The following is a 24273-nucleotide window of genomic DNA, read 5'->3' as shown; positions in this document are numbered from 1 at the left end:
AAGAGGTCATGTTGCGGCTGTATAAAACTCTGGTGCTACCGCACTTGGAATATTCCATACAGTTCTGATCAGTGTATTACAGGAAAGCCACAAGGTCATGTTGCATCTGTATAAAGTTCTGGTGCAGCAACACTTGGAGTATTGCATACAGTTCTGATCATTGCATTATAGGAAGGATGGGGAAACTTTGTAAAGGGTTCAGAGGTGATGTTGCCTGGTACAGTGAGAAGGTCTTACAAGGAAAGGCTGAGGGACCTGAGGCTGTTTTCATTAGAGAGAAGATTGAGAGGTGACTTAATTGAGACATCTAAGATAGCCAGTGGGTTAGGTTGGGTGGTCAATGACAGCCTTTTTCCTCGGATGAAGATGGCTAGCACGAGGAGACATAGCTTTAAATTGAGGGATGATAGATATAGGACAGATATCAGAGGTAGTTTCTTTACTCAGGGAGCAGAAGAGGCGTGGAACGCCCTGTCTGCAACTGTTGTAGAATCACCAACTTTAAGGGCATTTAAATGGTCATTGGATAATCAGATAATTGGATGAAAATACAATAGTGTAGGATAAATAGGCTTCAGATTGATTTCACAGGTCGGCGCATCATCAAGGGCCAAAGGGCCTTTACTGTGCCTTAATGTTCTATGTTCTATATCTTATGATCTTGTAGTCAATCAAGACTATTATCTCTCCCCAGACTGTAATAGATTAGGGGTCATGTCTGTAATTGAAAGTATGAGATAATGAAAGCAGGAAGTGAAACGGATCACTGAAAGTATTGCAAAATCAATCAGTGAATTTTCTTGTAGTTTCATTGTGTTAATATATAAAATGGCCAAAATCAATTGTGATAAAAAGTGCCTGATTTTTATATGTATACAAATGTATGCATATATTACAGTTTGTTTTCAAAACAATGGTAGATAGAAGTTGGTTCCTTTTGTGAAGGGTTTAAAAAAAATGTCTTTCTGAATCCATGCGTGATGTAATACATGACATTTCAAACAGCAGGGAACCTCTCAAGTGTTAATGGAAGGTAGTTTGTCCTGTGCTAGATTTGTGATATGGAGTATAAACATCTGTTGTGGGCAGCACGGTGGCACAGTGGTTAGCACTGCTGCCTCACAGCGCCGGAGACCCGGGTTCAATTCCCGCCTCAGGTGACTGACTGTGTGGAGTTTGCACGTTCTCCCCGTGTCTGCGTGAGTTTCCTCTGGATGCTCCGGTTTCCTCCCATAGTCCAAAGATGTGCAGGTCAGGTGAATTGGCCATGCTAAGTTGCTCGTAGTGTTAGGGAAGGGGTAAATGTAGGGGTATGGGTGGGTTGCGCTTCGGCGGGTTGGTGTGGACTTGTTGGCCCAAAGGGCCTGTTTCCACACTGTAATGTAATTAAATCTAAATCAAGAGACATTCATTTGCTTTTGCTTTAGGATAACTAAGGATTGAGTTTGGCTTAGGAAACTCAGAGATTGAAGTTTTTGAGCAGTTTCAGACATAACTGGAAAGAGAGGTACAATACACTTTCCCTCCTAGAAAGGAGTGTAAAATACCCCAGGAAATAAGTTACATTAGTAGAAAGATTATTTGAGTAACTTTAGTTAGAAATCAGCACTTTGTTAAAAGACTGAGAAAGTCTAAGCTCTCAGTTTTAAGTATTCCTGTTGAACCAAAGGTAAAAAGCTGAAACAGAATTTGCAATTATAATGTGATGTTTTTGGGAAAAAGATATAAACCTGGCTTTTCTGTGTGTTTTAAGATATTTCAAACTATATAATTAGATAAGCTTAGTTTGTTTTATTTTATCATTTTGCTTTTAAGTAATAAATTATCATTTATTGGTCCTAGGTAGTAAAGAAAATCTACAGCCTTGTGTGCTTATGTTTCAGTAAATGGCCACCACATTAAAATTTTAAAATAGAATCTATCAAGCCAGTTTTAATTCTGGGATATGACTTTTTCCAATAGTAACATGGAAAACACTAGGAGAATACAAGTGTCTCATCCATGTTGCTCTCACTAGGGCAGAGCTGGTGATGTAAAGATAGGCTGCTGACATTATATACATCATGTATAAATGACGTAGACAGAATGTGGTGGTATGGTAACTAAGTTTGCAGATAACATGAAATTTAACAGGGTGATTAATAGCGAGGAAGGTCTTAGGTTACAGGAGTAAATAGATGGATTTGTCAGATGGGCCAATCAGTGACAGATGGAGTTTAGTCCTGATGAGTATGAAGTGATGCACTTTAGATGGATTAACAAGAAAAAGGAGTACTAAATGAATGCCAGGACATAAGGAGCAGGACACTGAGGAACAGATGGAGCTTGAGATGCTTGTCCAATGATCGCTGAAGGTGACAGGACAGGTTAATAGAGAAGTTAAGAAGGCATATGGAACACCTGCCTTTATCAGTCATAACATAGATAATAAGAGCAGGGGGCTTAAGTTACAGCTAACCAAAACTTTGGTTAGGCTATAGCTGAAGTATTGTGTGTATTTCTGGTGACCTCAGAATAAGAAGGATGTGATTACACTGCAGCGGGTGCAGAGGAGATTCACCACGATATTGCTTAAGATGGAACATTTTATCACAAAGACAGGCTGGAGGCTCAGGTTGCTTTCTTTCGAGCAGAAAGGCTGGCGGGGGACATGATAGAGGTGTAAAGGGGCATGGACATGGTGACAGGAAACAAGTGTTCCCCTTAGTTGAAGAATTAATAACATGGGGCCATTATTTTAAGGTGAAGGACAGAAGGATTTGAGGAAAATATTTTTCATGCAGAAGATGTTGGGAATCTGGAATGCACTGCCTGGGACTGTGATGGATGTGGGAAACCTCATCGCCTTTAAAAGGTACAGGATAATTACTTTAAATGTCATAACATTCAAGACAATTGGCTAAATGCTTAAAATTACTGTGGATAGGTCAATGCAGACTTGATATGCAAAAGGATGCATGATTCAGTGACTTTAATATCAATAGGTTAAGGCTGGGATTACCAAGAATAAAAAAATGAAATTTCTAATTAGATATATGAAAAATCCAAATAAACTTTTGTCTTCAAATTACTGAATGATTGCATATTGAGAAGAATGAAGGTTTAGCACACTGGGGCTTATGATTTAAATTAAGTTGAAGATTGGAACTGAGGAGTGAAACCAACAAATAATTAATAGCCTGGTTGTGGGATTACTGATAGCAATTATTAGCATTGGAAAAGGAACACAGAACAAATTAAAAAAGAGAGTTCTGGGATATCCATAAGTTAATTGTAAATGGAGCATTACTAACTTTAGTAATGGCATGGACAGCATGGTGGCTGAGTAGTTAGCACTGCTGCCTCACAGCGCCAGGGACCTGGGTTTACTTCCACTCTCAGGCGACTGTCTGTGTGGAGTTTGCACGTTCTCCCTGTGTCTGTGTGGGTTTCGTCTCAGTGCTCTGGTTTTCTCCCACAGTCCAAACACTGAACACTCTAAATTGCCCATATTGTCCATGGATGTGTAGGTTAGTGGATTAGGCAAGGGATATCCCTTGCTGGAAGTTTAACAGTTCTGAACATAAATTAAGCTGATTAAAAGCTTTCGTAGATATCCAAGATGATGAAAAATATATCATTAAATTCTTCAAGTGCAGAGTTTCAGATATACACATTGTAGATAGGAAGATCATCAGTCATGGAACAGGCATGCTGAAAACTGTATTGGCCAATAAGGAATAGGGTGAACATTAAATTTTAAAAAGTCCAGTTTCTCTGAGTCCTAGCCAATTGCTGGAGCATTTGGGTAGTTCCAATTAACTATACATAACAAATGCTATCTGTGCAGTGTCTTGTGAGCAACACAAAATGTACCTCAGAAATGTCATTGGTCTGGAAATGTTGTCTGTTTTTGTATCTGCAAAAGCTGATAGACTCACTGAGTTTCTACAGCACATTTTATTTCTGTATTACATTAAAAATCTATTTATGTTAAACATCATTACGTTTACCACACAGATTGTCTCCATTTTCCATTGAATTATAATTCTTACCACAGTTTGGGACAGTTGTCCTCCGAAGAATAAAACTTATAATTCGAATTCTGAAATAAACATAAAAGTAAAACATTATCTTCAGCTACATGGGTTGGTCTTTTCTTTGACTGTGCAATACATACAGTTTGTGTGGTTTAAACTGAAAGAATCCGATTTAACTCTTTTCATTATGGTCCAATAAGATGCTGCTTTGTGCACTGGGTACATTACGTGCAAGCAACCCAGTTTATCTGACACTAAACCAGTGGGGAAATGCCTGTCATATAAATAATGCATATTAAGTGCAATAACTGTAGGCAACAAGGTGCTCAGTGGTTAGCACCAGGGACCTGGGTTCAATTCCAGCCTCAGACGACTATCTGTGTGGAGTTTGCACATTCTATCTGTGTCTGCGTGGGTTTCACCAGGTGCTCTGGTTTTCTTCTCTTCATCACAAAGATTTGTAGGTTAGATGAATTGGCCATGCTAAATTGCCCATAGTGTTCAGGGGTATGTAGGTTAGGTGCATTAATCAGGGTTAAATGTAGAGTAATGGGGAATGGATTTGGGTGGGATACTCTTCAGAGGGTTGGTGTGGACTGGCTGGGCCAAAGGGCCTGTTTCCACACTAGGGATTTTATGAATCATTGTTGCATAAGAACAACTCAGCATTCAGTTTAAACAAATGTTAGAGCTGGATCTGACGTTAGGGTTACTGAACCTGAAATGTTTTTCTCCATAAATGCTGCCAGATCTGCTGAGTTTCTCCACCAATTTTTGTTTTTGTTTTTGATGTTAACTACTTCGAGACATATTTCTGGAAGGAAAATATTTTACACGTGTAATATACAACAGTATATTAGAGGAAGGCTGAGTTACCAAAATAAAAGTATGTTTTCTGAAAAGTAAGAGGCTAGGAAAACTGTCTAAAAGCACGTATTTTATATGTAAAAAGAGATAAACTGAGAAGAAAATGGCAAAGATCATTTTCGCACATAGTTCAAATATGTGCAGGTTAGGTGAATTGGCCATGCTAAATTGTCCATAGTGTTCAGGGATGAGTAGAGTGCATTAGTCAGGGGTAAATGTAGACTAAAAGGTTAGGGGAATGGTCTAGCTGGGTTATTCTTTGGAGGATCGGTGTGGACTTTTTAGGCCGAAGGGCCTGTTTCCACAGTGTAAGGATTCTATGAATTGACCATCGACAAATAATGGAAAAAAGGTAAATTATATGTAATGATTACAATTATTAACTAAGGTAAATTATATGTAATGATGACAATTATTAACTAAACATATCAGCAGAGAAGTGGAGCAAGAAGTTCTTTCGTAAGAAGATAAATTAAAACCAAACTATCTTTTTAAAGAAAAAGAATAAAGTTTTGTACTAAGAAACAAGAAATAAAACTTTTAAATGTTGTAAGGACAAGTTGTTAAAAAAAAAGCATATTGAGTCAAGGAGATACACAAGACAAAAGGAAGCAAGTAATGTTTTGTAAGTTATTAATCAGCAGTTAGATTGTGACAGATGATTCTATGATAACAACATAATAAATAGGTGTAAGAGAAGGCCATTCCACTCCACAAGTCTGCTCTGACATTCAACGAGATCATGGCTGAGCTGTCCCAGACCTCAACCCCTATTTCATGCCAGCTCATCATAGTTCTCAACTTCCTGATAGTTCAATAATCTATCAGCCTTTTGTAAAGACAGCATTTTTTTTCCCTATTTGTGACAGTGGATCTTAATGGGAAAAAGCACTGTTGTGAAACCTACGACTATGGGAGGAATTGCTGCACTTTAAAATCAAGAGTCATAGAGTCATAGAGATGTACAGCATGGAAACAAACCTTTTGGTCCAATCCGTCCATGCCGACCAGATATCCCAACCAGGTAAAAACAATGACTGCAGATGCTGAAAACCAAATACTGGATTAGTGGTGCTGGAAGAGCACAGCAGTTCAGGCAACATCCAACGAGCAGCGAAATCGACGTTTCGGGCAAAAGCCCTTCATCAGGAATAAAGGCAGTGAGCCTGAAGCATGGAGAGATAAGCTAGAGGAGGGTGGGGGTGGGGAGAGAGTAGCATAGAGTACAATGGGTGAGTGGGGGAGGAGATGAAGGTGATAGGTCAAGGAGGAGAGGGTGGAGTGGATAGGTGGAAAAGAAGATAGGCAGGTCGGACAAGTCAAGGAGACAGTAACTGAGCTGGAAGTTTGAAACTAGGATGAGGTGGGGGAAGGGGAAATGAGGAAGCTGTTGAAGTCCACATTGATGCCCTGGGGTTGAAGTGTTCCAAGGCGGAAGGTGAGGCGTTCTTCCTCCAGGCGTCTGGTGGTGAGGGAGCGGCGGTGAAGGAGGCCCAGGACCTCCATGTCCTCGGCAGAGTGGGAGGGGGAGTTGAAATGTTGGGCCACGGGGCGGTTTGGTTGATTGGTGCGGGTGTCTCGGAGATGTTCCCTAAAGCGCTGTGCTAGGAGGCGCCCAGTCTCCCCAATGTAGAGGAGACTACATCGGGAGCAACGGATACAATAAATGATATTGGTGAATGTGCAGGTGAAACTTTGATGGATGTGGAAGGCTCCTTTAGGGCCTTGGATAGAGGTGAGGGAGGAGGTGTGGGCACAGGTTTTACAGTTCCTGCGGTGGCAGGGGAAAGTGCCAGAATGGGAGGGTGGGTCGTAGGGGGGTGTGGACCTGACCAGGTAGTCACGGAGGGAACGGTCTTTGCGGAAGGGGGAAAGGGGTGGGGAGGGAAATATATCCCTGGTGGTGGGGTCTTTTTGGAGGTGGCGGAAATGTCGGTGGATGATTTGGTTGATGCGAAGGTTTGTAGGGTGGAAGGTGAGCACCAGGGGCGTTCTGTCCTTGTTACGGTTGGAGGGGTGGGGTCTGAGGGCGGAGGTGCGGGATATGGACGAGATGCGTTGGAGGGCATCTTTAACCACGTGGGAAGGGAAATTGCGGTCTCTAAAGAAGGAGGCCATCTGGTGTGTCCTATGATGGAACTGGTCCTCCTGGGAGCAGATACGGCGGAGGCGGAGAAATTGGGAATACGGGATGGCATTTTTGCAAGAGATAGGGTGGGAAGAGGTGTAATCCAGGTAGCTATGGGAGTCAGCGGGTTTGTAAAAAATGTCAGTGTCAAGTCGGTCGTCACTAATGGAGATGGAGAGGTCCAGGAAGGGGAGCGAGGTGTCAGAGATAGTCCAGGTAAATTTAAGGGCCAACACATTCCACCCTGACCTTAAATTTACCTGGACTATCTCTGACACCTCGCTCCCCTTCCTGGACCTCTCCATCTCCATTAGTGACGACCGACTTGACACTGACATTTTTTACAAACCCGCTGACTCCCATAGCTACCTGGATTACACCTCTTCCCACCCTATCTCTTGCAAAAATGCCATCCCGTATTCCCAATTTCTCCGCCTCCGCCGTATCTGCTCCCAGGAGGACCAGTTCCATCATAGGACACACCAGATGGCCTCCTTCTTTAGAGACCGCAATTTCCCTTCCCACGTGGTTAAAGATGCCCTCCAACGCATCTCGTCCATATCCCGCACCTCCGCCCTCAGACCCTACCCCTCCAACCGTAACAAGGACAGAACGCCCCTGGTGCTCACCTTCCACCCTACAAACCTTCGCATCAACCAAATCATCCACCGACAATTCCGCCACCTCCAAAAAGACCCCACCACCAGGGATATATTTCCCTCCCCACCCCTTTCCGCCTTCCGCAAAAACCGTTCCCTCCGTGACTACCTGGTCAGGTCCACACCCCCCTACGACCCACCCTCCCATTCTGGCACTTTCCCCTGCCACCGCAGGAACTGTAAAACCTGTGCCCACACCTCCTCCCTCACCTCTATCCAAGGCCCTAAAGGAGCCTTCCACATCCATCAAAGTTTTACCTGCACATCCACCAATATCATTTATTGTATCCGTTGCTCCCGATGTGGTCTCCTCTACATTGGGGAGACTGGGCGCCTCCTAGCACAGCGCTTTAGGGAACATCTCCGAGACACCCGCACCAATCAACCAAACCGCCCCGTGGCCCAACATTTCAACTCCCCCTCCCACTCTGCCGAGGACATGGAGGTCCTGGGCCTCCTTCACCGCCGCTCCCTCACCACCAGACGCCTGGAGGAAGAACGCCTCATCTTCCGCCTTGGAACACTTCAACCCCAGGGCATCAATGTGGACTTCAACAGCTTCCTCATTTCCCCTTCCCCCACCTCATCCTAGTTTCAAACTTCCAGCTCAGTTACTGTCTCCTTGACTTGTCCGACCTGCCTATCTTCTTTTCCACCTATCCACTCCACCCTCTCCTCCTTGACCTATCACCTTCATCTCCTCCCCCACTCACCCATTGTACTCTATGCTACTCTCTCCCCACCCCCACCCTCCTCTAGCTTATCTCTCCATGCTTCAGGCTCACTGCCTTTATTCCTGATGAAGGGCTTTTGCCCGAAACGTTGATTTCGCTGCTCGTTGGATGCTGCCTGAACTGCTGTGCTCTTCCAGCACCACTAATCCAGATATCCCAACCAATCTAGTCCCACCTGCCAGCACACGGCCCATATCCCTCCAAACCCTTCCTATTCATACACCCATCCAAATGCCTATTAAATGTTGCAATTTTACCAGCCTCCACCACTTCCTCTGGCAGCTCATTCCATACCCGTACCACCTTCTGTGTGAAAAGGTTGCCCCTTAGGTCCCTTTTATATCTTTCCCCCCTCACCCTAAATCTATGCCCTCTAGTTCTGGACTCCCTGACCCCAGGGAAAAGACTTTGCCTATTAACCCTATCCATGCCCCTCATCATTTTGTAAACCTCTATAAGGTCACCCCTAAGCTTCTGACGCTCCAGGGAAAACAGCTCCAGCCTGTTCAGCCTCTCTCTGTAGCTCAGATCCTTCAATCCTGGCAACATCCTTGTAAATATTTTCTGAACCTTTTCATGTTTCACAACATCTTTCCAATAGGAAGGAGACCAGAATTGCATGCAATATTCCAACAGTGGCCTAACCAATGTCCTGTACAGCCGCAACATGACCTCCCAAGTCCTGTACTCAATACTCTGACCAATAAAGGAAAGCATACCAAACACCTCCTTCACTATCCTATCTACTTGCGACTCCACTTTCAAGGAGCTATGAACCTGCACTCCAAGGTCTCTTGTTCAGCCACACTCCCTAGGACCTTAACATTAAGTATATAAGTCCTGCTAAGATTTGCTTTCCCAAAATGCAGCACCTCGCATTTATCTGAATTAAACTCCATCTGCCACTTCTTAGCCCATTGGCCCATCTGGTCAAGATCCCGTTGTAATCTGAGGTAATCCTCTTCGCTGTCCACTACACCTCCAATTTTAGCGTCATCTGCAAACTTACTAACTGTACCTCTTATGCTCACATCCAAATCATTTATGTAAATGACAAAAAGTAGAGGACCCAGCACCGATCCTTGTGGCACTCCACTGGTCACAGGCCTCCAGTCTGAAAAACAACCCTCCACCACCATCCTCTGTCTTCTACCTTTGAGCCATTTCTGTATCCAAATAGCTAGTTCTCCCTGTATTTCATGAGATCTAACCTTGCTAATCAGTCTCCCTTGGGAATCTTGTCAAATACCTTACTGAAGTCCATTCAGATCACATCTACCACTCTGCCCTGATCTTGTTACTTCCTCAAAAAACTCAATTAAGTTTGTGAGACATGATTTCCCACACATAAAGCCATGTTGACTATCCCTAATCAGTCCTTGCCTTTCCAAATACATGTACATCCTGTCCCTCAGGATTCCCTCCAACAACTTGCTCACCATCGACTGGTCTATAGTTCCCTGGCCTGTCCTTACCACCCTTCTTAAACAGTGGCACCATGTTAGCCAACCTCCAGTCTACTTAGAAGCAGGTATTAGATTAGATTACTTAGATTTAGATTACTTACAGTGTGGAAACAGGCCCTTCGGCCCTACAAGTCCACACCGATCCGTCGAAGTGCAACCCACCCAGACCCATTCCCCTACATTTACTCCTTTACCTAACCTACAGGTAATTTAGCATGGCCAATTCACCTGACCTGCACATCTTTGAACTGTGGGAGGAAACCAGAGCACCCGGAGGAAACCCAAGCAGACACAGGGAGAATGTGCAAAATCCACACAGTCAGTCGCCTGAGTCGGGAATTGAACCCGGGTCTCTGGCGCTGTGAGGCAGCAGTGCTAACCACTGTGCCACCGTGCCGCCCACAGAAGGTATCTTCTGCATCTTAGTCTCCTTTTTAGTGCACAAAGTCTTAGCATTGTATTAGAAGCCAGCAGCCTCTGTGTCTTAGCCTATTTTCTTTTTTACTATTCATTTCAATGTTGGCATTGCTGGCCAGGCCAGTATTTATTGCCCATCCCTAATTACCTCGAGGCATTAAGAGTCAACCATGTTGCTGTGGGTCTGGAGTCACATGTAGGCCAGACCAAGTAAGGACAGCAGTTTCCTACCCTAAAGGACATTAGTGAAACATATGGGATTTTCTGATAGTCAATAGTTGTTTCAGGTCGACATGAGATTCTTAATTCTAGATTTGTTTTTTCTCCTGTACAAAGTCTATAATGCTGATTTATTAACAGGAATATTCTGTACGTTAACTTGTTTTTTAGCACAGGAGAAGAGTTAGTCCACTTGTGACAATGGGAGCAATGAAAAGCAAACATTTCAGTCAGAGATGGATTACACATTACTGTATGGCATAGTGCTGCATCAATGTCAGAGTTGCAGCATGTGCCAGCAGTTTATGACAAAGAAATTGAAACAAGCTGAAAGAAAATCACAATGTGTGAAAGTCAAAGGAGACGAATGTTTACTGGCATGACGGTTGACTTTATTCACTCAGGGGATACCTCCAAATCAAGGGGCTGGTGCAATTCTCAGTTTGGGAATACATAATCCCCAAATATTCCCAAACAATTGAAATCCCATTCAGTCCAGGGGATGGGCACAGACAGCCACAGAGGTTTACATTACTAATGGATAGAAGGCTTATCAGAAGGAAGTCCAAGACAACCTGGGAAAAGCATGCAGCTCAGGTCTGAAGAATCTCACTGTATGGGACTGAGAGAATGGTGACAGTGATAGAAAGCAGTTACTAATTGTCAAGTGAAACCTGATAGTTAATTGGAGGGGAGTGGGTGTTCTCAAAAAGGGCAGGTTCAAGCAGGTTATACTTACTCCCCCCTATAAATAGGGAGGATGCAGAGCCAGCAGCGGACACAATAATAGTAATGCCAAAGGGCTTAACCTAAACAAGGAAAGGTTGAATGGTCATTGAGATACAGGAGCAGCAACATAAAAAAGGAAATGTCAAGGATATAGGGAAATGCATGGCTCACAGGTGGAGCCTGCAAATCACTCATTTGGACACAAAGTTGGAAAATCATCATATTAGAGCAAAGGTCAACTGTGAAATAAATTCACAAAATAGCTTTTGCAATATTACTTTTTAAGCACTATAACTGGTAATTGCAGTAATCATGCCTTCATTGATGAAGGAAGGCTCCCATTTGTTTTTAATTCTCACTTCATCGAGAGGTCAGTAATTGTTGAAGAATGCAGATAATAAATTATGGTCTTGAGTAATCATGACAGTATATTGTGCCCTGGTTTTCACCACGTGATGTAAACTCACCAAGTTCTTATTGTAACAAGAAACTTAAAAGTTGAACCTGATGTTCTTAATGACAATTGGTGGAGAATCAAAGGTTAATGGAGTTGATTGGGATGCAGAATTCAAAATATAAGTAGTTTAGCTATGCGTTTATTGAATGATGCAGCAGGCCCGAGGAACCAAATGGCCTACTCCTGCTCCTGCTCTGTATGTTTGTATCGATGGAAGACAAAGCAAAGCAGTTGTCATATCCTCAGAAAGGTAAACCTGCGAGGACATGAGCTGTAATGTATAACAGAGGTTGGATGGCTGCGTTTTCACGGGGCATACAGGGAGAAATTTATTCCCAATGGACACTTTGGGACTGAATATCGTGGTACAGAAAAATCCAACATATATTATTACAGCAGCCTATTATGTACAAATATTGCATTCATAGTCACGTGTATCTGTGCTAACATTAAGCTGATACATTACAACAGAGAAACATGTTTCCAGTACTGTACCTTGCTTCATCTGACCCCAGTTAAAATAAAGCATGAGATCTTTATACCCTCAGGTCACACTTAAGGTACAGTAATGTACATGTATTTGGAAAGGCAAGGACTGATTAGGGATAGTCAACATGGCTTTGTGTGTGGGAAATCATGTCTCACAAACTTAAATGGTAAGGTCCTAGGGAGTGTTGCTGAACAAGAGACCTTGGAGTGCAGGTTCATAGCTCCTTGAAAGTGGAGTCACAGGTAGATAGGATAGTGAAGAAGGCGTTTGGTATGCTTTACTTTATTGTCAGAGTATTGAGTACAGGAGTTGGGAGGTCATGTTGCAGCTGTACAGGACATTGGTTAGGCCACTGTTGGAATATTGCATGCAATTCTGGTCTCCTTCCCATCAGAAAGATGTTGTGAAACATGAAAAGGTTCAGAAAATATTTACAAGGATGTTGCCAGGTTTGGAGGATTTGAGCTATAAGGAGAGGCTGAACAGGCTGGGGCTGTTTTCCCTGGAGTGTCGGAAGCTGAGGGGTGACCTTATAGAGGTTTACAAAATTATGAGGGGCATGGATAGGGTAAATAGACAAAGTCTTTTCCCTGGGGTCGGGGTGTCCAGAACTAGAGGGCGTAGGTTTAGGGTGAGAGGGGAAAGATATAAAAGAGACCTAAGGGGCAATCTTTTCACGCACATGGTGTGGTACGTGTATGGAATGAGCTGCCAGAGGACGTGGTGGAGGCTGGTACAATTTGAACATTTAAGAGGCATTTTGATGGGTATATGAATAGGAAGGGTTTGGAGGGATATGGGCCGGGTGTTGGCAGGTGGGACTAGATTGGGTTGGGATATCTGGTCGGCATGGACAGGTTGGACTGAAGGGTCTGTTTCCATGCTGTACATCTCTATGACTCTATGAGCATGTAACTTAAAGGTATACTGACATGCTAACTCTGAGACATAAAACAACATGCTTCTTCTGCTATAGTTTAAAAAAAATCCAAATTATTATATGTTGTTGCACATGTGGACATGATATCAATTCAGTAACTGCAAATAGATAAAACAGAGTTTACAAGACTAACATTACATCGTTCAATGTAATGCTTTGGAGGTGTGACAACTCACCCTCACTGGTGATTTATACCTATTTTGCAAAGTAAACATTGTGGTATGATCTGGGTTGGTTGTATATTTTCAAAATCATTGCTGGAATCAAAGTATTTGAATTTAGATTTCCTAGTCACACTGTCTGCCCAATGTGCAGTTTTTATAGTTCTCTAACTGCTTGCTCATCCCTCTTCAAAGAAGAATGTCTTGCTAGACAAGTGTTTACTGGGCATGGTTGTTTGTTTCTGTCTTCTATGCCCAAATTGTTCAGTGGGTGAAAATTGCTTCTCCATTAGTGTTACATTCTACTTTAGCCATGCCTGATTTGTTATGAAGACTGGTTCTCGTCTGCAGGAAATACATCTCTTCTTTGTCTTACTGCATGCAGGAGCAACTCCACAGAAACCCTGCTGAATCTTGAAGCAATTCTTCATTATGATAATAAGTAAAGCAAAATAGTACAGATGCTGAAAATGTGAAACAAACAGAATGCTGGAGAAGCTCAGCAGGTCTGGTAGGATCTGTGGAGACAGAAACCACTTTAACATTTCAAGTTTGGTACTATTTGTAATGGACCAAACCATACTCCATCAAAATATATTAAGGAGATAGCCTGGACCCTAACTTTTTCTTATTTTAATGGTAAGTGTCAAACGTTGCATTCTGGGTGCAATTCGATTGGTCAAACTACCAAAATACACTTTATTCATACAGAATAGTTAAAATACAACAAAAGGAAGAAAAAACTTGCAATAACTTAACTCTATTAGAAAACTAACAAAATGATAGATTATTTAACTATTAAACAGCAATTGTTCCAATACAATAACATTCCATAAACACAACATTGGAAAAGGCAAATTCAGTAAAATAGATGATCACACAGTTATTTCTCTAGTCCAGGAAGAAAAAACTCAAGAGAAAACTCTGAGAGAGAGAGTAGCATGGAGAGGTACTACAGCTTCCAAACTGAGCTTCAAGACACCAACAACAGCTACTAAAAAGTTGAAAGTCCTGGTCCTGTAGTAGCTTGACCCCACACATTCAGACTGCTTCTGTTGTTCCAGATTTAGGAAAAAACCCAAGGCCTCACAGGCTGTTTATTTTATAGGCTTTGAAGCAGACTGGTCAGCTCAACCTTTCTTCAAAACAAAACAGGAGCAAATGCACCTCTTAAAGTCATAGTATTGTCACAGACTTTTCTTGAGAACATTATGATTAGCTCAGTTCTCCACAGTTTCCACTGATCTGAAGCTCTTCCTTTGTAGCCTACCTGAATATTGTAAATGTTTCTTTAAAAATGGCATTAGTCAGCAAGCTTCCAGTACAATGACTGCCTGCCACTTATAACTGGTAGACTATTTTCTAGCTGCCAGTTTTTAATTAGTTTCTCCTCAGAAATTCATTGTCCCATTACCCATGCAGCCTGAATATCTCCCACACAGGTCATCTACCCAATTGGTAAAAACCAGCCCTAGCTTTTTGGCTAGCTTCGTGGTCACAACTAACTGATGAAGTCCAGCAATTCTGTTCAATTTGTTGATGGGTTGAATTCAAGAGAATATTTCTATGTACTATTATCAGAGACTGGAATCTAAAATTACTGTTCACTATTACATAATTTCACATTTAATCATCATTTACTTCCAATTTGAATTAAATCAATATGGCAGAGTGAACTTTGTTATTCCATGTGAACTGGTTGGACAAAGATCGATGATAACTCAACAAATATATAATTATATTAAATCTACCACACTTGATCAATAATACCTGGTTGACTTTGAGATTGTTTCCAGTCCAGTGGAGCTACAAGTTCTCTCAGCAATATTCAGAAGTTGAATGTATTTTTCAAACATCTTGTCAGGTGCTTGGATTCCAAAGAACTGATTTAAATCATTTTCTTTTTTCTGGAAAGAGAAAATAATCTTGACACTTTGATTTTTTTCAGTGTAAAATTAATAAATTTATATATTTCGGAATCATTAAACTTTCTTTATTCACAATCATTATGCTAATATACTCCCAACATCACCTTAGCTTTTATTTCTATAGTCAAATGATTATCTTCAGGACATTGTAATATTGTAGGACCTTGTAGTAGTTGCTGCACCTGCATGCTAACTTATTGTGCTTCATGAAAAAGCATACGCAGATTCCTCTGTGCTGCTCATTTTTGGAGTCTCTCTAAATATAAATAAGTCTATCTTTTTATTCTTCAAACCAGGTGCATTACCTCATATTTTCTCATATTAAACTCAATCTGCCATGTTTTTGCACACCTACTCAACTTATCATTATCCCCTTGAAGTTTCCTTATGTCCACATCACAACATATTCTCTTCCCTATTTTTGAATATCAGAAAATTTGATACATTACAATTGCCCTCTTCCCCAAGTCATTCCTTCATCATGAACTCTAGCATTTTCCTAAAAAAATGTCAGCATAATTGGCCTAAGATGCCTCCTTTTCTTCTTGAACAGGGATGTCACATTAGTGGTTTTCCAATCTGCTAGAAACCTCCCAGAACATAGTGAGTTTTGAAATATGTTAATGAATGCCTCCGCTCTTCCTGCAGCCACTTCCTTGAAATCATCTGGATTCAGGCCACTAGGTCTGTTAGCCTTTAGTCTCATTAGTTGTCAAATATTTTGTTACTCAAAATAGAGACTTTTACACCATCCTTATAGTATCCTCCACAATGAAAACTAAGGCAAAACATTGGTTTAGATCATCTAACATTTCCCTATTGCCTGTTATCAATTCCCCATTTGCATTCTCCAGGGGTATCATACTTAATTCAGCAACTCTCCTTTTTTTATATATCCGTGGAGGCGTTTGCTGTTGATTTTATATTTCTTACCAATTTACTTTCATAATCAATTTTCTCCTTTTTTTGTTAGCTTTTTAGTCAACTCCTGCTTGTTAAAAAAAAGTTACAAATTATCTGGTTTACAACTAGTTTTCATTGTTTTGTATGTCTTAGTTTTTGACTAGACACTCTTGTTGATTGCCTTTGTTAATTATCGGTGGTTGATCCTTCTCATTGAATTCTTCTTTCTCACTAGAATAAATGTTTAATGAGGATTATGAAATATTCACTTAAAGGAAACTGTGCTGAAGGCAATTGCTCATCCAATGACTTCCTCCCTATGTTATTTTTCCAGACTGCTTTAGACAACTCTTTCTTCATACCTATGTAATTGCCCTTATTTAAGTTAAGGTCACTGGTTTCTCTCCCTCAAACTGAATTTTAAATTCTACTATGTTATGATTGCTAACCCTCTATAGGATTCTTAACTATGAGATCTCTTTTTAATATTACCTCATTGCTATTTCTAAAATAGTCTGTTCCCTGTTTGTTTCTGCAACATATGACTTTAAAAAGCAATCCCTGATAAACTATAGAAATTCATCTGCCTGTCATTCTTGCCTATCTGATTTGTCCAGTTAATATGTAGATTAAAATCACCCATTACAATTGTAGCATCTTTCTTACATGCCTCCATTATTTCCTGATATATATTTTCCTATAGTGAGGTAAGACTCTCACTAGTGACTTCTTTCTTTTTGCCATTCCTTATTTCCACTCAAACTGATTCAACACTAGGATCTATTGCACCTGCATCACCATTCACTACTGCACCGATACTTTCCTTTATTAAAAAAGTTAATTCCACCTCCTTTTCCTTTTTGACTGTTGAATACTGAGCTCCCAGTCTTGGTCACATTGTAACTACCTCTCTGTAATTGCTACCAAGTCATATTCATTTGTTTGTGCTGTGAACTCATCTATCTCATTACAAATGCTGTGTTTAGTCAGATAAAGTATCTTAATTATTACAAAATTTGTAATAATTTTTACAATTATTACTTACTCTGGTTCTAATTTATTTTTCCTCAATACTCTTCTGCATTTAGTTTCTACATTTTCCTGTCTCACTTTGACTGTTGTTTACCTCTTCATACCCTCTACCCTCTCTTGTTTCTTTGTGATTTTTTAAAACTTCTCTTCAACTGAATCCTCCCCACATAGTTTAGTTTAAAGCCCCATCTACAACCCAATTATACAATCTACCAGGTCACTGGTTGAAATGACGCTTCTCCCAACAGAAAAGATACCTCTTTCTCCCTCTTTCACTGCTGCACGATTCTGAACTTTTCTTCCCAAATCTGTCTTTGAGCCGTACATTCACCTGTCTAATATACCCTTTGGCAATTTGCATGTGGCTCAGGTAGTACTACAGAAATTATTATCTTTGCGGTTCTGTTTTTATTAATTTAGCCCAGAGCTGCTCGTAATTCCTCGGCAGAAGTCCTTTCTAATTCCTACCTATGTTGTTGGAACCTACATGGACTCTGATAATTGGATCTTTCCCTTTCCATCTCAAGTTCCTCTTCAGCTAAAATTGATGTCCTGAATCTTGGCACCAAGTTGGCCTTCAGGACTCTTGTCTTTGCTGCAGAGAACAGTATCTACTTTCCTACGTTATGTTTGAAAGTGAGGTAATTCAATCTGAGACAAGGATTTAAAATGTGAATAAGGGAAAGCATGAAAACACAAGCCATACGTTAGTTCAGCTGGACTGGGAAAATGCATTAAAAACCATGACTGTATATAGATCACTGATAGTCCTCAAAGATCTATTACACAGTTTACAGAAACTGTATATTCCTTCAAAGTGCAAAAACTCAAAAGAGATCAGTCAACTTTGCCAGACAAAAAAAGTTAAGATTTGTATAAGATTTTAAAAAAAGGCTTTAAAGTAGTTGGAAATTGAACTAAATATGAAGATTGGTGAGTTTTTAGAATTCAGCAATGGAAGACAAAAAAAACCATAAGAACACTCTACAAATACAATCTATCAAAAAAAATGGACTGCATAAACTTTTACAGGTATGTTAAAAGGAAAGCTTTAGCTAAGATGAATGTAGGTACATTAAAAGCAGAGTCAGGAGAACTTTTTAATAAGGAATTAAGGAATAGCAGAGAAATAATTGATTATTTTGTTTAATAACATGCTGAATGATGGGTAAAAATATGGCAGATAGAATAGAATGTGAACAAGTGTGAAGCTATCTATTTTGGTAGGAAGAACAGATGTGCAGAGTATTTTTTTAAAGCTTACAAAGTGAAAAGTGTAGAACTGCAAAGGGACTTGGGTGTCCTTGTCAATAAGATACTGAAGGATAACATGCAAAGATGTGATATCTAGACAGATCTGGGTGTTCCATTACATGAATTGCAGGTTAGTATACAGGTACAGCAAGAAATTAGGAAACCCAGTAAAGTTGGAATATTATTGTTTATTGTAAACAGAATTGAATACAGAAGTGAGACAGTTAAACTTGAGCTCTTTGGGATGTTGGTGAGACCACAGATAAAGTACAATGTAAAACACTGCTCTCTTTATGTAAGGAAGGATAGAAACATATTGAAATAATTCAGAGAAGGTTTACTAGCATAATACCAGAAATGGGTATGTTGTCTTATGAGGAGAGGCTGGGCAGGCTAAACTTGTATCAGCTGAAAATTAGAAGACTAAGAAGTGACTTGAAAGGAAGATAAAAGGTCCTAAGAAGACTTGAAGGGTACATAAAATAATGTTTCCTTCCATGGGAGATTTTAGATCTAGGGGTCACCTGTTTAGGACAGAATTTAAAGAATGTTACCTTACAGACAGCTGAGAGTCTTTGGAATTCTCTTCTTTGAAAGGCAGTAGAAGCAATCTTTGAATCTTCCAAAGGCAGAGGTGGGCAGATTCTTGGAAAGCAAGGGGTTGAAATCTTATCAGGGTTAGGCAGAAATATGGAGTAATCAGATCATGCATGATCTTACTGAATGGTGTAATAGACTTGGGGTTCTGTGTGGCCTTTTCCATATGCTCCATTCCTGATATGTAGAATTTGAACGTGTGTCCCCAAAATACTTGTCTAGCTCCCTGGATTACCAGCCGATGACCTTATCATTAGACCATTAACTCCGCTCTGCGGCCCCCTCCCCCACCCATAGTTTCAAATTTTAAATTTAAATTAATTACAATTAACAATTCCCAAAATGGAGCATATAATAGGTGAGCACAGCAAGGCAAATGCTTGAAATACTCAACAAACAAAGCAGCATCCAGAGAGAGAGGGGGAGGTGGAAAGAGAGAGAGAGGATTAATGCTTCAGGTCCTCTAAATCTGTACTAGTTCTCACAAAGGGTCACTCACCTCCGTTTCTCCATGCACAGATGCCGCCAGATGTGCTGAGCATCCCAACACATATTGTTTCTATAGAAGCAAAAGTTTGCTACCACTCTAAAAAGAAACCAGACTTCTTGTAAGCCTTTCATTCCCTTCCAACAAGAAACCCAGCACCAGCTGCTTGAGATCTGATTGGCTACAACATGAAGGATGAACTTTCAAAAAAAAAGTTAAGGAGTTACAAAGTAAACATATACAAGTGTCTCTAACTACTCACTCTATTTTCTCTCTCATTTTCATTCTCTTAATCACTTACTCTCTTTTACTCCCATTCTAAAAGATGAAAGACTTAATCTAGGTTTATATAATATATCATTTCAGCTGCATGTCACTGTAATCTTTTGCTATAAATTCTGTGTCTTATTATCCTACTTCACAACCACCTGATGAAGAAGCAGCGCTTCAAAAGCTAGTGTATCCAAATAAACCTGTTGGACTATACCCTGATGTTGTGTGATTTTTAACTTTGTCCACCCCAGTCCAACATCGATTCTTCCAAATCATCTCTTTTACTAAGTCACTTTCTCACTCAGATTTACACACAATCAGTTCTCTCACACTTTTCCTTCAGTCTCTATTGTACTCATTCTCTCAGATATCAACAATGAAGGACTAAGGTTGGAAGCGGATATAGGAAGACAGAACCCTTTGAAGAGTACATTCAGAATCTGGACTCGGGCAGCCAAGGTGAAAAAAAACGATCCTGTGTTCATGGAAGAAGTTGCTGAAATCCTCATTAAAAAATCTTCATCCCTTCCATCTCAAGGCTTCAGGAACAAATAAGAAAGATCACTAGTGGCATTATCTTCACCACTGGAATTCCTCTCACACTGACCCAACCCATAGCCCTGGCCAAAGGAAAAACCATAAATACAGATACTATCCCCAGTTTTGTGATCAGCAAATTAGGAACAGCACTGTGTGTTACAATAGAGCTACAGCAAGGTCAGAATGAAAATTAATTTGATTATGGGAATATTGTGCATAATTTGATAGAAAGACCTTCATCTGTTATTTATCATGAACCTGCCTCATGATATTGATCAGATGGAGCTGAAATAATTTTTCACAAATTTTGGGCGGCATGGTGGCACAGTGGTTAGCACTGCTGCCTCACAGTGCCAGAGACCCGGGTTCAATTCCCGCCTCGGGTGACTGACTGTGTGGAGTTTGCACATTCTCCCTGTGTCTGCGTGGGTTTCCTCCGGGTGCTCCGGTTTCCTCCCACAGTCCAAAGATGTGCAGATCAGGTGAATTGGCCATGCTAAATTGCCCGTAGTGTTAGGTAAGGGGTAGATGTAGATGTAGGGGTATGGGTGGGTTGCGCTTCGGCGGGGCGGTGTGGACTTGTTGGGCCGAAGGGCCTGTTTCCACACTGTAAGTAATCTAATCTAATCTATACTAACAACAAGACTAATGGCTGGAGGAGGTCAGAGCCCAACCATCAGGTGAGATGGTCAGGAAGGACCAGAGAAGTGAGGCACTAAACTGAATAACATGCTCACATACATGTTACTTTCAAATTCTGTCTTGAAGAACAACCATCTACAGAAGGACCTCAATTATCCGACATTCAATTACCCGAATATCGGATTACCCAGCAAGATCGCAAGGTCCCGATGCTTGGCTAAACTACGTTATCCGGCATTTGGTTATCCGAAATTCGATTAACCAAATGAAATACTCCCTGCCCGTGTCCTTCAGATAATTGAGGTTCCTCTGTAACTGATTATAAGAGCTTTTGCAGCTTATTTTTGTGAGAATCCTGTGTAATAATGAAAATTACCCTAATAAGGTAAGAAGGGAAGATGAGACAGAATGGAGAACAACAAGTCTGATTGTTTTGCACTAGTAATAAAGAAAATTTTAAAATCTATGATAAAGAATGTGATAAATAGATATTTGGAAAAGAATGGTAACAGTTGGCAGGGTCAATATGAAATTATGAATGAGAAATTATGTTTGACAAACTTGGTTTGAGTCTTTTTTTAGGATATTGAATGTAGTATTAATAGGTGAACCAGTGAATGCAGTGTATTTGCATTTTCAGAGTTTTCTTTTGATTAGGACCCACACAGGAGGTTAACAAATAAAATTAGAGCACATGGTTTTGGGGGAAACACATTTCTATAAATTGAGAATTGGTTAATAGATAGAAGCCAGTAAATACTATCAGGACTACAGATATTTTATTTGGCTTGGACTGATTTGTTTCAGAGAAAGAACCAGCTGTTCTTATATGTATAATTTAAAGGAAAGTGGAAATGTGGGGACATGTGAAACCAAAAGAGAAAATGCTGGAAAATCTCAGCAGGTCAGGCAGCATCTGTAAGGAGAGAAAAGAGCTGACGTTTGGAGTCTAACTGACCCTTTGTCAAAGCCTTGACAAAGGGTCAGTTAGACTCGAAACGTCAGCTCTTTTCTCTCCTTACAGATGCTGCCAAACCTGCTGAGATTTTCCAGCATTTTCTCTTTTGGTTTCAGATTCCAACATCCGCAGTAATTTTATTATGTGGGGACATGTATTGATTACACAGAGACCTGAACCTTTTTGAAGAAGTTTGATGTGTGTAATGGCACCAGGTATGTTTGAAATAAAGTCGCCACTCAGCCACTGATAATGGATTTGCTTCAGTTCAGTTTATCACGGACCTGAGGGACCTCCATGACCTCCAAAATGTCTTTAAGCAAGCCGGATCTTTTGCTCTAGCTCTTATGAAAGAGTTAACACGACAAGACTTTTCAAGAGCAAACATCTAATTCAAGCCAAAACCTAAGCCCAACTTATCTGCCACTGTATTGGTGATTATCACAATCAACAACATGATCAAAAAATGATACCATTACAGAAAAACATTTGTAGGAAAGCTATGTCATTTCAGAATAAAGTTGACAAAACAAATACAGACAAATGGAGATAACCTAGTGAAGATTACTGAAATGTGGTTACAGGAAGACTAGGACTAAGAGTTAATTGTCTAAGAGTACTTAGTATTCTGAAATGATAGACAAGAAGGAGCAGGAGGTGAAGTTGCTTTATTGGTTAAGAATGACATCGAGGCTGTGTTAAGAAATGATATTGGTGCTAAGGACCAAAATGTTAAATCAATCTGGGTGGAAATAAAAAGCAAGAGAAGGAACCCTTTGAAAAGAGTAATTTACAGTACTCCCAAAGTAGGATATAGTATAAACCAGGAAATAGTGAGGGCTTGTGAGAAGGTCACAATGGTTATTATCAGTGATTTGAACATGTGTATTGACCGAATTAATCAATTTACACGCGTAGCCTCGAAGAAGGATTCATAGAATGTAGAGGTATTGTTTCTTAAAGCAACAAATCATGGAGCCAACGAAAGAACTGGCTGCTTTAGATTTGGTATTATGTAATGAGTAAGGATTGATAAATGGTCTTGTAGTTAATGTTCCATTTGGAAGGAGTGACCAAACATGCTAGAGTTCCAAATTTGGACTGAAAAAGTGAAGATGGAGACACTTAGGAAAGTTTTAGTATTGGGCAAAGGTAAATATACAGGCCTAAGGAAGGAGTTGGCCCAAGTGGACTGAGCAAAAATATTAAAGGTCAGGACAATTGAAGAACAGTGGCAAATGGGAGGGAAATACTAAATACCTCTCAATTAAAGAATGCTCCTGAGAGGAAGAGAAATTGGAAGGATGTGGTGGAACAGGAGGAAATTCAGAGGAGGTTCACCAGATTGATATCAGGGATGTAAGGGCTTTCATTTGAGGAGCAGTTGAATAGCTTGGGCTTATACTTGCTGAAGTTCAGAAGAATAATGGGGAGCTGATTGATGTGCATAAAATGCTAAAGGGATTGATAGGGTGGATGTTGAACAGATGTTCCCCCTTCTGGGACAGTCTTGAATAAGAAGTCATGGATATTGAGTGAGAGGAAGTAGGTTCAAAACTTAGATGAGGAGAAACTACTTCGTTCAGAGGGTTGTGAATCCATAGAACTCACTGCCCAGAGTACAGTGGAGGCAGACTCAATCAACAAATTCAAGAAAGAAATAGGTATGTTTTTGAGGAAATGCAGGATAAAGGGCTATGGAGAACAGATATGAAAGTGAAGTTGAGACCAGGATAAAATCAGCCATTTAAGATTCCTCATTCACCACACATGACATCACTTCCGCCCTTCACATTATCACTGATGTCACATGCTCAGTGACTTCCGCCCCCCCCCCCACTGCCGTGTTTGCCACCACTCCCATCCCTACCAACGCTACTCACCTGCATTCTGCTGACATGCCCCCCACAGATCCCACTGTCACCAATCCCGCCCCCCAGAACTGTGAGGGGAACACTACCCTGCTCAGGACTCCACCCCCACTCCCCTCACCACCACACCCACTCCAGTTACAGGCTCTGCCCCTACTCCCAGCTCCACACTCACACCAGATCCCAGCTCCCAGCCTTGCCGAGTTTTCACCATCCCTCCAGACCTCCCTCTCACTGAGGGCGAATGATCAGTCCTCAGCAATGGACTCACCTTCATCCCCTCCCCCCCCGCCCACGCATCAATGAATTTAATACACGCCATGACGTTGAACATGTCTTCTGCCGCCTCCACCTCCAAGCTTACTTTTACAATCAGGACTCCCGCCCACCGTCCAAGTACCTCTTCGCCTGCCTCCAACACACTGCATCCACCTGGACACACCATGCTGGCCTATTACCCGCCCTCGACCTCTTCATTTCCAACTGCCGCCGGGACACTAAC

At 41.0% G+C, this 24273-nt stretch overlaps 1 protein-coding gene across 1 annotated transcript in view; it reads right to left on the bottom strand.

Annotated features, from left to right (window-relative positions):
- Positions 1-24273, bottom strand: part of LOC140493883 (anoctamin-9-like) — a 199356-nt gene that overhangs the window by 146394 nt on the left and 28689 nt on the right. The window contains exon 4 of the mRNA XM_072592877.1: positions 15057-15193. Coding sequence (XP_072448978.1) covers positions 15057-15193 — 137 coding nt within the window. The remainder of the gene's footprint in view (positions 1-15056; positions 15194-24273) is intronic.

The sequence above is a fragment of the Chiloscyllium punctatum genome, chromosome 22 (genome assembly GCF_047496795.1).
Source record: "Chiloscyllium punctatum isolate Juve2018m chromosome 22, sChiPun1.3, whole genome shotgun sequence".
NCBI classification, from domain to species: Eukaryota; Metazoa; Chordata; class Chondrichthyes; order Orectolobiformes; family Hemiscylliidae; genus Chiloscyllium; species Chiloscyllium punctatum.
This window is presented reverse-complemented; position numbering and strand designations above follow the sequence as displayed.